The sequence below is a fragment of the Sturnira hondurensis genome, unplaced genomic scaffold (assembly GCF_014824575.4).
Source record: "Sturnira hondurensis isolate 20B ecotype Veracruz unplaced genomic scaffold, ASM1482457v3 Scaffold0006413, whole genome shotgun sequence".
In the NCBI taxonomy this organism is placed as follows: Eukaryota; Metazoa; Chordata; class Mammalia; order Chiroptera; family Phyllostomidae; genus Sturnira; species Sturnira hondurensis.
The window spans coordinates 27,406,895-27,423,286 of NW_028079044.1; the positions used below are offsets into that span (position 1 = coordinate 27,406,895).

A 16,392-nucleotide genomic window follows, 5' to 3' on the forward strand; every position below is an offset into this window, starting at 1 on the left:
CTTTTGGGACAATGCCTGACCCACTGAGCCACACTGGTCAGGGCTGATTGATATTTTAGTGGATTTTTCTAGATGGTGTATTGTTGAGAATAGAGTGGAGGGAAGGGAGAGTATTGGTTAAAGCAGGGAAACTTATCAGGAAAATATTAATGATCTACTGCTGTGTAACATATCTTAAAACTTAGCAGAAAAAACAACAAATATTAACTACCTCATGGTTTCTGATAGTCAGGAATCTGAGAGCAGTTGAACTGACTGGTTCTGACTCAGGGTCTGTCATAAGGTTGTGGTTAAGTTCCTATCTGGGGCTATGACTGATTTAAGTCTCGGCTCTGGAGAATCTACTGAGCTCATTCACATGGTTGTCAGTGGTCCTCAGTTCCTCATTGGCTATTGGTCAAAGCTTCAGTTCCTCCCCACAATATGTCAGTTTGCTTTTCCTAGAGAAAGATAGATACAGAGATGAGAGACAGAAAGAGAGAGACAGTGATTGAAAGTGATTTATACCAAGATGGAAGTTGCAGAGTGTATTATCTAATTCTGGAAGTGCTCTACTATCGCTTTTGCTACGTGCTATTGGTCCTATAAAGCAATTCTGGAGCAATGTGGGAGGGAAAACTCTAGGCTGCAGGTGGCAAACATAAGCCTCACTGACCGAATTGGGCCCTCCACGTTGTTTTATCTGGCCACCTTGTTTCTACCCAAGCTCTCGCATACTGTAAAGGAATAGTTACTCTTATACAGTCCTAAAATTACATTCGGCCCTTTGAAGGCAACCTCGGGGCTGACATGGCCCACAGTGAAAATGAGTTTGACGCCCCTGTTCTAGGAGATAAGTATCATTGGAGATCTCCTAGGACAGAAGAGATTAAAACTGAGATTTATTCAACTCCAAAACCATCCGTCCCCTAGATTACAGAAAAAAAAAAAAACCCAACAGAAAAAACAATACCAGTGCTCCTTCTAGGAGTTATGAAAGAAATGGATTGCTAACGATAATTTGTGTGAACAATTCACTCTCCTCATTTTTGTTTTGTGGTCCCAAGTGAAGTGGATTTATGCCTGGATTTGTTGACTATTACTACACGTACTTCTAGGAGGTAAAGACGTTGTGTGCTAAGTTTCATAAACTTCTCTCCAGGAAAGCATTCCTGCCTTAGACTATTATTAATGCTGGGGGGAGGGGGGTGGCAGGTAGCCTCTGACAGCAATCTGGAGGATCTGGAGCCTTTCTGAGCTTGTTGCTTGTGACTTCCGTCACGTGACTGCCCCTCCTCTTTCACTACCAAGCTGATGACTCATCTCTGAACTGTTCTCCCAACATCCACAAAATGAAGCAGTGGATGACAGAGAGCAAACGTGACCAGAAAAGGTATATGGGTGATCTAACACAACCTTAGCCTTGCTGTGAATGCTCAGGTGCCGATCTAGACTTTTCTCCAGAGAAGATCCAGAGATCAAGTTTAGAGTTGCTCTTTACACTTCTGTTTGAGGCCACCCACAACCTAATATAACTAAAGCTACACGAAAGCTATTTAAAAAGTTGATTGTAGCAGAGTTAGAACAGTGATGAAATCAGCCACAGAATTTGTTCCAAATTTTGGTAAAAGCTGCTCTGTGAAACTTTCCTTTTTTAACCAGTCTACATTTTTTGCTCACTGTACCAGAGAGATTATCCGGTTGTTATAAAACCCAGCTCTTTATTCAACAGTGCTTTGTACCAGAGAGATTATAATCTGTGAAGAAAAAATACCAAAGTCATTACGCAATTCACGGGAAGAGCACAAAAGGCCCCTTTGGCCATCAAAAATATTAAAAGAAGCGAGTGTGCTTTCCCAGAATATTTCTTTCCATCGATCGTGTAGGATTCATCAGCCATTCCATCACTGGGGAAAGGCTGATGCGTCCAGATCTATGAGGGAGCGTTTGTGCTGGGAACAGGTGAAATCAGCAATCCAGGAAGCTCGGCAGGAGGGAGCAGGGACTTCAAGAAGAAAGACTCAAGGGAAAACCTTGCCAGTGAATTGGGACACTGCTTAGTGTATGTCAAGAGTTGGCTCTCATCCTTCAGCCTGGCACTTCCTGGAAAACTTTTGGAAATTAGCCAGTGTTGTAATGAACACTCCCCTCCCCCGGCAATATGCGCTTCTCCTAGGCATGAAACAGAATAAAACCCTCATCTTTTTCGACAGTGAGGCAACTGCAAATAACAGGAGGCTCTTCATTCCTTTTTGTAGGACGGAACGTGTTTAGGAAGTGTGCATGGCATCTGGGCCCTCATGGGCAATGAGGAGGGTTCAGAATCCTCTATTTCACCCTTTGAGTAGAGGCTGCAGACCAGGCACCCAGGGAGGCCCCAACTCAACAACAGTGGAAGCGGGGGAGCGGTTGGCACTGGAGCAACATGGGCCCACGACCTCTGCCTTCTGGGTTCTCTCCAGAGTCCTCATCTCTTCCACCCAGAGACTTTTAGGAGTCCACCAACATTTCTGCTTCTGTATGACTAATAACTTTCACAACACGAAAATTCTGTTATTTTGCTGTTAGAGCAAAGCACGCGAATTTCCCTAGCGGAGCTTCCAAAATGAATCCACAGGGCCCCCTTTTGTCAGAAGAGTCTATTATTCTGCATGGCTAAACTCTTCTTCACCTTGAGAAATATCTCCCACATGTGCCCATTTTAACCCTGACCAGCACAGTGCTACCTATCCTTCAGGGCTTTGTAGAAGCTTCGGTTCCTCCTTGACACTCTGATTAGGTTAGTCCCCTCTGTCATCTACCCTCATGACCCCGCCCATTTCCCTGCCCCACATGCATCCCTCCTGGGGTACTCTCTGCCCCGCTGGGCAGCAAGCGGCATGGCTATGGGGCAGTACCTGTTTCGTTTGCCACTCTGCCCTCTGTAAGTAGCAGGGAGTGTGGTACCTATTGGGCTCTTAATAAATACTTAAATTTCACTTTTCCTTTTATTAATCATTATTGTTAGCACTTTTAAATTATAATAAATGTTACCAAAAATCGGTGTGCGCACATACTTCTCAGGAACGTAGACATGCGCAGTGATGGCAATACTTGTTTGCACAGCACGTACAGTTTACAAAACTATTTTGTCCATTCTTTTACGTGATTCTCGCAGTCACATTGTGCAGTAAGCAGGGTGGGTACCGCTTACTTGAGCCACAAAGAAACCGAAGCTCAGGCGGTTTTCCCCCACCGTTAGCGGCGAGCGAGGACTCTCGTCAAGGGGCTCTGCGACTCCTGCCTCACCGTCCTTCCTAATGGTTAATAAACCCTTCCACTGGGCTTTTCTCATTTACTTCCAGAAGCTTGATTTTATCCTTTTAAGCCAGTTCATTTGCGATTGGGTTAACATCCTTTCTTTCATCCCAAATCAGTTGTACCAAAGCACAGGCACAAAGAGTTTTCAGATCAGGGGCCTGGAGACTGTTTCCCCGAGAATTTCAACCTGCTGATGGTGAATTTCCCACCCTACATCCCTGAACATGTCTTCCTGATGTCGGTGTTGTTTTCTAACCTTACACCAGTGCACAGCACCACACCAGCACATAAGTGACCCCCAACACACCGCTGTGGGTTCATAGCAGTTCTCCATTACAAAGTGAGCTGGGAGACCCTCTACCACAGGAAGGTCCTTGGAGACATGCCACCAAAAAGGGACCTCTTTTAGAGCTGAGTGACCATCAAGACCCTTGATGGCTGAATTTCCATTGGTTAGCGTAGGTGTTTCCTTTGCCAGTCCTGTCACTCGTCCCTGTCATGTTACTGTGAGTGGAAAGAGATGTTGTTGAAATACAATGTCTCTTTGTTCCATTTTATTTCCATTTCAAAGAACACGTGAATGAGGGCCTGAGATGGATGCCAAAGCCTCTGTAGGCGCCTCTGCTTGACAGCTGGGCCTGACCTGGGAGCCCAGGAGGACCGTCCTGGTCTTCAGATACTTGAGTCATGATCACATCCTCCTTAAGACATTGCCTTGTCAATTGCTGCTTTATTGAAGTTTGGCTTGGTTAGGCTTGACAAGCGATTGCTCCTGCTCCTTTCTATCAAATCTCTACTGAAGTCTCTACTGAAAACTCTCTAGATACGCTCCTCACTCTCCATGGTAACTTTTGTAACCCATAGGTTCTGTGTCATTTTAATATAGTAGGATTCTCTGGCGATACTGTCTCAGCTCTTTGCTTCTTATCCTTAATACAAAGCATATCTGCAATGTGTCTTGTTTTCAAAGTAGCTTATATTGTCTTTTTTAATTAAGAAACTTGGATTAGCCTCTGATTCTCTAGTAATTTCAAATTAAAACTAGATGAGGTGATTTTTAATAATCATTAATGGGTGATTATGTATTATTGCACTTATTTCTAATTAGAACTTAGAGAGTTCAATGAAATCTGCTTCCTCACAGTGTTTCACTGTAATGTTCATTAATGAAGAATAATCAGCCCTGGCTGGTGTGGCTCAGTGGATTGAGTGCTGGCCTGCAAATCAAAGGGTCACTGGTTCGATTCCCAGTCAGGGTTGCACATACTTGGGTTGCAAGCCAGGTCCCCAGTGAGGATGCTCAAGAGGCAACCACACATTGATGTTTCTCTTCCTCTCTTTCTCCTTCCTTTCCCCTCTCTCTAAAAATAAATAAACAAAATCTTAAAAAGAAGAAGAAGAATCAAATAAAATGATTTGGCTCCTAGAATGATTAGCTATGGATAACCAAGTGTGAAGGGGACCAACTTACATTACTTATACAACCTTTTAAAGGTCATTATTCTCATGGTGAAATCAATAAATCAGTGGTTTTATCAATGCAATGTGGCAGTCACTTCAGTTTTAATCATTTTTCTCCTCCATTCTGGGAAAGTACAAATCCACCATGTAATATGTACATTATTAGTGGAAAAAGGAATATTTGTCTGATCACCAACCTCTCATCTCTCTTGCTTTTATAGTAATAAACGACTGGTGGCCTTAGTGCCCATGCCCACTGACCCTCCGTTCAACACCCGAAGAGCCTACACTAGTGAGGATGAAGCTTGGAAGTCCTATTTGGAGAATCCGCTGACTGCAGCCACCAAGGCGATGATGAGCATCAATGGTGACGAGGACAGTGCCGCCGCCCTTGGCCTGCTGTACGACTATTACAAGGTAGTCCCTGCAGTCCCTGTCCCTCCTCTCCCTGACTCCAGGGCCTCCCCTCAATGGAGGGACGAAGAGACAGAATCTTTATTCCCTTCAGAGAGCAGATATTTCCACACTCCTATGGAATTCACCCTCCATCTGTTCTCATTGGCTCCTTGATTTCGATGAAGCACAACTTGCCACCCATCAGAGGAGGTTTTCTTCTATGTTCTCTGTTCACATGCTATTTGACTCCTACTCATAAGGGATATATAATTCCTACTCATGCCATAGTGCAAGTACTTTTGCATTATGATTATAATTTTTCATGACTAAAGAATATTATATTGCGTGGCTATATCATAGTTTAGTGATTGCTTAGTTGTTGGCCATTTAGGCTGCCTTTAGATTTCCATTTTACAAGAAACATTCAGGGTTTTTAGACTTTTCAGTTTTATAAGGAATGCTCTTGGGATATAGACTTTTGTAGCAATTCTAAAACCTAATTTTGTTACAACCCTAACTGTCTCCATTTATTTTGATGGGTACTCAATATTTTGAAAAGCCCTTAAAACAAAATAAATACACTTATATTACAAAAGTACCTGCCCTACAGTACTTTCAAAATAAGAGTATTTCAAGAAATCAAACAACAAACAGTGGTTTGTCTCAACTAGAAAGGGCCATGTTATTGGTATGACCTGCTCCCTTAGAACTGGTGAAGTGTACAAAATCAACAAGTATTTGTGGAATGAGAAGACTTATTGCCTGCTTTGGTGGTAAACACCATTGGCTAATGCTGGGAATTGGCTCAGAGGTGAGACTGGTGGTGTTCATGGTGCTGGTTGGACACAGCAAACTTTTTACTTCAGAGTAAGAACTGATTCCTCACATTCCCCTCTCTCTGTCATGAGCAGATCTCCCCAAAGGAGCCATTTCCCTTTGAGCAGGCTTCAGGCTTGTTTTCCTATTTCCTTCCTGCTAACTACTTCCTATTTCCTTTCAGTAGTGTCCACTTCTGCAAGTTGTGTTTTTCCCTGTTTCCCTTTTAATCCAGCGATTTCACGCTTTCCAATGATCTGCCTCCACCTCTAACTCTGGGAGTGCCCCTGGGCCTACTCTTCCCCCGAAGTTCCCTGCAGCTACTCATCCCTCTTCCAGCTTCTTCCATGTTCCCCATCAAAACACCCAGGAGATCTCCTTCTGTGGGGAAGTGAATGAAAACTAAGCCAAGCTGGCCTCCTCTAAGATGCAGAACAAGGTATGAGTCACCGAGAAGTCAGACCATCTAGGATATTTTAAATGAGGATACTATTAACTCAGCTAAATGCATCTTATTATCAGAAAGTGCTGGAGAAGCATATGAAGAATATTCCACTGGTACCCTTGCTAGTCTCTGCTGACTTTTTTCCTTACCAATTGGAGCGGAGTTGGCAGAATTCGACAGCCCTCTTGTGAAGGCGTAAAACTCCCAATATGGCTCCTGCCCTAGCAAGAAGGGATTTTGCTTTGGGGACATGGGCTCTAGGGGACAGTGTGTGTTAGGGCCTAGACTACATTTCGTGTAAGTGGGGCACCTTCCTCCAGCAAACAAGTAGCACCTGAAAAAAAATGAGCTGAAAAACAAAGAGGGTTTCATGGCAGGCTTTTCTTTCTCTTTGTCTTTGTCTGTGGTTGTTTTATACTTTTAATTCTTTTTCCGACCGAGAAGCTCATTTGAAAAATGCAAGGATGAATTCTACATGTTTTGGAGTGAACATTTCAAAATCTATTTCTGTACAAACTCTATTGCACCGAAACACAGGACTTGTCGGTTAGGCCGCCTGCTGTGTGAGGCCATTTCCCGGAGGTTCGGCTTTGTTGGACGTCTGTGATAATGCGTGAGGTCCGGAAACAGGCTCATCCTTAGAAAGAAACCCCAGTTTTCCTTTACAATAAAAATAGTTAAAACTTGATAATTTCACCAACTTTTAATATCGAGTAACACATCATTAAAATGACTCTGATGTAATCACATGGGTCATTACAACTTCCTTTTTTAACTTTTATAACTATGTTAAAATAATATGTTAGTTAATAGTTTTATAAGGTCTGGAGGAAATATATTAAGATATATGTTGAAGCAATACATTGTTCTATTTTTCAAATAGATTTTATTCCATTGCTGTGAAATGGACATAATTATATATATATAATATGGCAATTCTTTTCATAAAAAGACAAAAATACATAACAAAAACCATTAGTAATTTATGAAATCAATGTATTTTATTTCCCAAAGAATAATTATTAGTAATTATAGCACTTGGATTACTTCTCCTCTTGTACATTTTTAATATTTAAAGGTGTTGATATAGTGTTTTCTGTAAATATTTTAAGATGCAGAGTGGGGACTTTACATAAATCTCAATTTGTAACCAAGTATCTTTGTGTTGAATTATTATTTTCCAGGATTAATTTAGAATATACAATATTTTCTAGGACTTAGTATTTTCTTAGATGAGTATAGTTACATGGCTTCTTTTATTTCATACAAGCTTTACTCTATTTTTGCTTGACACATTTTAAATAACAAAGAATTAGTTTTGTTTCCAAACACTCTGTGTCCAAGTGATCGTTTCCGAGCCCCAGTCAGCTCTTTGGGTGTTCGTGGCTTATACGTGCTGGTTTTACAGCGATAACAAGGTTACATCTGCATTGAGGGTGGCCCTTCTTTCTGGAGTAAGTAAAATGTTAACCAGAACAGAGTCTATTTTTTGAGGATAAACTCTGGGAAGTCATTGTAACATTTCTTGCCATCTTGTTATTTAAACTTGATAGACTTTTAATACCTCTTTGGAATGCTATTTGATTCTTTTTGTAGTAGTCACCTTTTTTCCTTACTCTTAAGGTTGGAGTACATTATCCCTTATGGCAGAGTGTCACACTCATTTTCACCGGGGGCCACATCAGCCTCGTGGTTGCCTTCAAAGGGCCAAATGTAAATTTAGGACTGTGTAAATGTAGCTACTCCTTAACAGTTAAGTGAGAGCTCAGCACTGCTGCTGGGTGAAAACAAGGTGCTGGGCGGGATAAAACAAGATGGAGGGCCGGATTTGGCCTGCAGGCCTTGTGTTTGCCATCTGTGCCTTAGAGGACAGTGTTGGCCATGGTCAAACAGGAGCGTGTGATACACAGTAGACACTAAAGAAATGCTGGTTCTTTGTCCTTAGAGGCTGGCAAAGGCATATCATAGTATGATACTTTATACATTTCAAAGTCTTTTTGCAAACATACTTCATTCACCTTATTATTATTATTACTATTATTTTACATTAAATTATGTGGTAGCCACTGTGCATCCTCTGCACAGACACTCTGGGGTGGGTCTTTACAAGATGGACAGTGAATTCCTGACAGGGAGACTTGGTGAACACGGCCCTTTCCAGGGCTTGGGGGTGAGATCCCCGAAGGTCTTAGAGGCGGTCTTGGCGAAGTTCCACCCTTCAGCAGCAGCTTCTTGGGCACAGGGCTGAGAGCAGGCCAGGGCCCATGAGGGCAGATGAGGTGACCAGCACAGAGCCACAGCGCCGGTCACCTTGCAAGAGCTGGTGTGAGAGAAGGCTTGCCAGCCTTCTTCCCCCAGTAGCCTTGCTGCACAGGGACAATAGAGAACTTGGCCAGGATGGTGGCTCCACAGATGACATTGGCTACTACCTTGAAGCATTTAACACCCAGAGGACATGTCCAGTGTAGTCTCCAGTGCTCACAGATGCCTTGAACTGGGTCTTCTGGCCAGCATGGGTCTGCTTCTGCACCGGCACAATCTTCAAGTCCTCATCCTAGAGGAATGCCTCCGGGAAAAAGTCGATGATCTCAGATTCCCTGATGGGTGGGGAGAAGAGAGTCTCTCCTCTCAGAACTTGATCTTCATGTACTTGATCAGGTGGCCTAGGGTGGTGAAGGACACCCACTTCTTGCCCTGGCCTTGCCTCTGTGAACTCCACAGCCCCGGCCTGGACCTGAACATGGCTGTGACCTTGTCCCAAACACATCTTCCACCTCACCCCAGATGCCGCCGAAAACCCTCTACCAAAGCTGCTGCAGCCTCCCGTTCCCGGGCCCCTGGGGCCTGTAGGCCCTTCTGCAGCCCCCGTGTCATTATTGCCACTTGGTGTTTCCTTGGAGAAGTCCAAGTCTTTCTACCTACATTTTAAAACTGTCACCGTAGGAGCACTTCAGTGAAGCCCATCACTATGTTTGATATTTCATAGTTCAGGCAACTAGGGGGGATTGACCCAGGTCACAGGTCAATCCTAATGTCTGTTCCGTTACACTGTGCTAGTCCACTCGGGCTGCCCTGACAGGTTGCCACGCGCTGGGCGGCTGAACTGCAGGTTTGTTTCTTTTCCTCTCAGAATTCCAGAGGCTGCAAGTCTGGGATCACAGTGTTGGTAGGGTTGGTTTCTCTTTCTTTCTTGCTTGCAGATGGCCATCTTTGTGCTGTGTCCTGACATGGCCTTTCCTCTCCGCGTGTGTACTGCTGGTGTCTTTTCTTATAAGGACAGCAGCCCTACTGGACTGGGGCCCCACTCTTCTGATTTCATTTAAACCAAATTACCTCCTAAACGTTCCTTTTCCCAAACGGAGTCACACTGGGGATTAGGGCTTCAACTTCTGAGCTTTGGGGGCATACAATTCAGTCCATAACACTGCTCACCATTAAAAAATTCTTTTCCTTAACCCATTTGAAAATGGGTTCAAATTGTTGAAATATACACTGGAAGCTACTTAGATGGTATCTGTTGTAAAAATAACCAAATGGCCAGAATCTTTCAGAACTTAGGGGCTCAAATACTAGCCCAGTTTTCTATCCAGTTCTGGCTACTTGCCAACAGGAGTGCTAAAGCTAAATGTGTCCTTTTGATGAATTTTGAGTGTGACAGAAAAATATGACAAATTCCATTAGTAAGTTATTTTTAAAAGTAGTTTAACTTACTTTATCTCACTTTGTGTTTTCCGGATGAAGCTCGTGGTTTGTAATAATCAGATTCCAGGTCTAGTGAAAATATGCTTCCCTAGCCAGTTGGTTTCCACCTGTTCTGTGTGGACCTGGTACTGCTGGAAACCAGGGTTTTTTTTGTCAGTTTATTTGTCCATTTGTATGGTCATCAACTTATTCATCCAACTAGTCATCCATCCAGCCCATAACTATTTATTCACTAGCTGTGACCTTCCAGCCATGCTAATAGATATTGTGGAGGTGGGCTAGATATCAAAAGGCAGACGGGACCAGGTTCAACATCTCTGAAAGGCCACCGTCTGGGACAGCCACAGTCCCATGAAACTACAACTGCAACTCGTGGCAGGAAGTGCGGTAAAAGCGATGTACTCCGGGAGCAGTGAGGAGGGACCCACGCCTTCCTAGAGAGTTTAGGTTTTCCGGAGGAAGCAGCGGCTGCTCTGCTGGGACGGAGAGGAGAGTTTGTCAGGTGGACTGGTGGAGAGAAAGCATTTCAGGCTAAGGGAGCAGGAGATGGGGAAACGTGAAATATCAAACCCTGGGTTGCACTGGGTGGAATCCAAGTAGTCAGTTTTGCTGAACTGCGGTGGTGATGGAGGGCAGGGTCAGAAGGGGGTGGGGCTGAGAAGATTGATCCGAAAGCTGGTAGATCCCCTGAAAGAGCCCCCTTGGTGGACTGGGCTTTACTCTCTCAACTAGGTGTCCAGGAATAGGTGCATGTAGCCTTGCTTTTTGCTGGATAAATGAGTGAATAAATAACTTAGTAAATATTTATAAGCTGTTTTGTGAACAGCCTGTCATTTTAAGAAGAAAATGAAAGGCCTTGTAATTCTTCTGTCATACTGTTTGGCACCATTTCCTCCCATCCTGAAGGGTTTTGAACATCGGCTTGATAGACTGCAGGAAGGATTTGCGCACATTGTGGCGGCAGCGGCTGCCACCACAGCAGGGTGGTGGTTATGGGGCAGGGGTCCAGTGAGCCGTCCATGGCAATCGTCCGGATAGAAAATGATGAAGACCTGTCATAAACATGGCAGTGGGGTTCCCTGGGTCAGCACTGACAAGGTTCTCCTTAAGTCAGCCACCAAAATAAACAGGACATAGAGACAAAGCATTGTGTTCTGGAGATCATTAAGTTTTTGTTAGAATAAAGGCTGGCAACTGGCTGTGTGTATGTGTGTGAGAGAGAAAGAGTTGGTGGGGGAACCCCGTGACTAGGAGTGAGCTATCTAACATGATTCCTGGATTAACCAAGGTAGGGAGCACAGAAGAAAGGTGATGGGGAGAAAGATAATTGTATGTTGAATTTGATGTGCTTGTAGTTTGTCCAGGGAGGGGTGTTTGATAGATAGTAAGGTGGATCTAGACTTGAGAGAGGGGCCGGGGTTCAGAGGTCGTGGAGGACAGTCTCTGGGAGGCCAAAGGTAAAGGCAGTTCAGAGTGGCGCGGACGGGAACACACCCGAAGGTGAGCAGGGGTCTTTGCTGCAGCGTGTCCTACACCAAGCAGCCTGCTCAGAGCCCTCATCAGTCAGTGCACCTCGACAATAGCGACATGCACCTCCGTGAGACTGTGCGGGGTGCTGACATGTTTCCGGGTTGGGAATCCCTATTTCTCCTACTTCTTGGGTTTCGTATTTTCCAGGCCATTTTGATTAATCCACGCATTCTTTCAACACGTTTTTTGTTCTACGTTCCAGGCACTTGGGACAAAACCGTGTACAAGGGGGACACTCCTGGAGATTGTTGTCTAATCTGGGATGTGACATTTAGATGGGACTTGAAGTATGCTCACAAATTAGCCTGGAGAGGGCACGAGTAGGGTTGGGCAGGGGAGTGGGTGTGTTCCAGGCAGAGAGGACTTTGTGTGCTGACTCTGCTGCAAGCGGAGGTTGTGTGGCCAGAGAGGCAGTGTGGCTGTCCGCGTGGCGGCGATGGGGGCAGCTGAGGTTGAGGGGAGGCTTCTGGAGGCCACGTTCTTGAGAATAATGGGGAGCATTGAAGAGTATTATGTAAGAGCACAATGGGACCAGACTTACCTTTTTAAGATCAGATTTTCTTAATAGATCCAGAATGGGTTTGCAGGGATGAGGTGAAGGGAACAGTTGAGAGGCTGATGCAGCAGTCCGGGAAGAGCTGCTGGAGGCGGAACCTGGAGGCAGGCATTCAGAGGGGAGTGTGTGAGCTTGAGTCACATGGGATTCAATGTAATCTCCTTATGGCTCATTCACATTATAGCACATATCGGAATTTTGTTTAAAGGCTGAATAATATTCCATTGTACGTATACACCACATTTTGTTTATCTGTTTATCTGGAGATGAACATTTGGTTTGTTTGAACCTTCTGCTACTGTGAGTAATGCTGCTATGATGTGGATGGGGGTGCTGGGCATAGAAATTTTATGCTTATGTATCATCTTCAGTAGATGATAGGCACTATGTTTTATTAATTTCATTTCTATCTAGCACTTAGCAAAATGCCTAGAGTATTGTAGACCCTCAACATTGACATGTTAATGAAGGACTCATAATTGATTTACTTTTTATCTATTTAGTAAATATAAAGTATTTATTAAATAAATACCTATAAAGTATAGGTATTTACTTATAATACCTATAAAGTATAGGTATTTACTTAAGTAAATACTTAAGTATTTACTTAAATATACTTATAAAGTATTTATTAAATTAGATTGTACCATACCATATAAATACTTTTTAAAAATTTACTCATTTAATTTAACTAAAAACCCTATGAATCCCACTTCTGGAAATATATCCAAAGGAACTCGAAACACTAATTTGAAAGAACATAAGCATACCCTATGTTCCTTGCAGTGTTAATTACAGTCGCCAAGACATGGAAGCAGCCCAGTGTCCATCAATAAATGAGTGGCTAAAACAACTTTGGGATATTTACACATTGGAATTCTACTCAGCCATAAAAAAAAGAAAATTTTACCCTTTCCAACAGTATGGATGGACCAGGAGAACATTATGCTAAGTGAAATAAGCCAGGCAGAGAAAGACAAGTACTATATGATTTCACTCATATATAGAATCGAATGGACAAACTGAACTAACAAGCAAAACAGAGACTGACTCACAGATGGAGAGCAGATGACAGCTAGTGGGAGGGAGGTTTGGGGGAGGAGGGATTGAGCAAAAAGGAAAAAGGAGTCACAGACATGGACAACAGTGTGGTGATTACGGGGGGGAGGGCAGGTAAAAGAGAACTAAATGGTAATGAAAAAATGCAATAAATATTAAACTAAAAAATACTTTATCATAAATAAAAACCCCAAGCCTGTGAGGTATAAAACTTCTAGTAAGCCTGTTTTACAGATAAGGAAAGTGAAGCAGTGTTTAGTTAGTTGCCAAGCTAGAGATTTGAACCCAGGCAGTTCAGTCTAGGTCCTGACTCTTAGCCACCGTGCTATGTGGTCTCCCCAGTTCCTCTGACTAGGCTTGTGTATGTCTTCAGCTGAGCAGAAACCATTAGAGGTGCTGGGGGAATTCAGAAGAAAAAAGCTTCTCATAAATGCTCTATTATTTTATTTATTTATTCATTCATTTTAATCACTTTTTATTTTTCAGTTACAGTTGATATATAAGATTATATTAGTTTCAGGTGTCCACCCCAGTGATTAGAGATTATATAACTTCCTAAGTGATCATCCCAGTGAATCTTATACCCATGCAGTGCCACACATGGTTATTACGATATTACTGACTATATTCCCTGCGCCATACTTTTCATTCCCATGACCATTCTGTAAAGAACCAATTCGTTCTTTAATCCCTTCACCTTTTTCACTCATCCCCTAATCCCCCTTCTATGTGGCAACTGTCAAAATGTTCTCTGTGTCTCTGTTTCTATTCTGCTTGTTAATTTATTTTGTCTTTCAGATTCATTTTTGATAAATATATTTGTTGCCATGCTATTGTTCATATTTTTACCTTTTTTTTCTTCTTCTTAAAGAAGACCCTTTAATGTTTCATGTAATACTGGTTGGGTGGTGATGAACTCCTTTAGCTTTTTCTTGTCTGGGAAGTTCTTTATCTGTCCTTTGATTCTAATGATGGCTTTGCTGGGTAGAGTGATCTTGGATGTAGGTCCTTGCCCAGTTTGCTGTCCTTCATGTCAGCAGCTGCAGCCCCTCATCAGAGTACAGGGTCCCTGCTCTTAAGCAGGAGGCTTGCGGTAGCTCTAAGGTGTTTACTGTCTGTTCTAGGCCGCAGATGTCCAGATTCATCCTTCATTTATCAGGATCCTTTTCCATCTGCTCCGAGGTGGGGCGGGCTCGGGAGCTGGGCAGGCCCTGGACAGCCGCTTGTGCCAGAAGTGCACAGTGGAATCCTGATTGGTGTGGCCTCCGTTTAGCATCACTTCCTTGTGTCCGGTCCACTGTCATTGTACCTACGTAACCTTTAACCATCTCCTGGCTATCACAAACCTGCCACCTTCTTCTGGAGAAGGTTCCATTTCAGTTTTCTGTTTTCGTTTTTTTGCCTGTGCTGGTATCTAACCCTGCACACAGTCACAGTTGCATCTATGTGAGTCTGACTGACGGTTGCTGATGTTTCCAGGTTCCTCGAGACAAGAGGCTGCTGCCTGTAAGCAAATCAAGTGACAGCCAAGAAGATCCGGACAAAAGGTATGGTGTTATGTAAAGGACTGTGCTTGGCTTCCCAAATAAGTCTTGTTCTGTGTTTTGTGAAAACATCAGCATTAAACTCTAGTTTTTGTTCTTGATAGGAGATGGGGTTAAGAAGCATAGCCTCCTCCATCTGTCTTTTGAAGGCCGGACAAAGACAGTAGTATCTCTCAGTAGGAAGAGAAAATTGCATTTCTTGGTTGTGCATTCAAAAGTTCACCAGCAGGCTCTTAATAGACCAAGGAGGCTGAAAATCCTGCTAGAGGTGATAGCTGGCAAGGTCGCCCACTGCTGGACCGAGCTTCACGGTCAGTCCCTCCGCTGTCGAACTGTGATCAGCCTACTGAGGGGCGGAGACACTGGAGCTTGCTTTGGTGAGGGCAGAGGAACGGCAGGCCCGCCCTCAGCCCAGGGAGGCAGGCCGACATGGTCGGTGCGCGGGGGCGAGGCAAGTGTTAGGGGTCATCATGTGACACGCCTCTTGTGCAATCTTGAAATAAGAGCCGATGGAACAAGCAAGACACAGTCACACAGATTGAAATGAAAAAGGAAAAAAAATCAGTTTGATTTCTGATGAAGGCAATCAGAGACTGTGATTTTGAATCGAGTCCTGCCTTAGATACCCTTGCTCATCTAGTGCCAGGGAGGACTTGAGGCCTCCTTGTGGTGTGTCAGGGGTGACCAGAGTATCCCCAGTTTTTTGGTCAAGATGATCTAGACGTAAAAGAGGATCCAGACATAAAAAGGAAACCCTGCTCAGCTACTTCTTCCAAACTCATCGAATACGTCTCTGCTCCTGCAGAGGGACGGAGATGCCACAGAGTTTTTCTTTTTTAACTTCATTTTTTAAAAGATTTTATTTATGTATTTATTTTTAGAGAGAGGAGAAGGAGAGAAGCATCGATGTGTGAGAGAAACATCAGTTGGTTGCCTCTCGCACGCTCCCTGCTGGAGACCTGGCTCACAACCCAGGCTTGTGCCTTGACTGGGAATCCAACTGGCGAACTTCTGGTTCGCGGGCCAGCACTCAATCCACTGAGCCATACCAGCCAAGGCTGTTTTTCTATTGAAGGTTTTTTCGAAGGGAAATATGAAGCCAGGAGGAATGAAATCCCGTGCTTGCACGTATGTCAGAATCTTATCTGGCCTGGATAGGAACTGCTTGCGACATTATAGTCTGATTGTGTGACTAGTGGTGGAGGCCACCCACCAACTGGCAGCCCTAGGCTGTGCTCCAAGTTACACCCCAGCCGAAGATTAAGACTATCTGCCTCTGATCTGCAGTTTCTCGGGTCTGGTGCTCTGTGCTGCCCTGGGGCCTGGGGCCCTGGCTGGTCCTAGTGATGACAGGGACAGAGAGGCTGCCACTGTCCAGGTCCTGTAACATTTTCTCCATCTAGCCACTATTTCTTCAGCTAAGACTATGCAGTCTGCTAAGTGTTATGCCAGCCATCACGGAGGAATCAGGGAGAAAACGAGTCTAAGATGCATACTCTGTCTGCATCAAAATAGACAAAAGAAGCCATATTTTTGTTAAAGCCTCTTTTAAAACACCATTACAGAGTGGCAGTTACTTATTGTATTTCTACGGTTATTTTTGT

At 43.8% G+C, this 16,392-nt stretch overlaps 1 protein-coding gene across 4 annotated transcripts in view; it reads left to right on the plus strand.

Moving 5' to 3' along the window:
* The window catches only part of GRHL2 (grainyhead like transcription factor 2), a 136,337-nt gene that overhangs the window by 38,412 nt on the left and 81,533 nt on the right, over positions 1-16,392 (plus strand). For all 4 annotated transcript variants that reach the window (XM_037048299.1, XM_037048296.1, XM_037048297.1 and 1 more), the window contains exons 2-3: positions 4,962-5,157; positions 14,724-14,791. In XM_037048299.1, coding sequence (XP_036904194.1) covers positions 4,990-5,157; positions 14,724-14,791 — 236 coding nt within the window. In that variant the 5' untranslated portion in view covers positions 4,962-4,989. The remainder of the gene's footprint in view (positions 1-4,961; positions 5,158-14,723; positions 14,792-16,392) is intronic.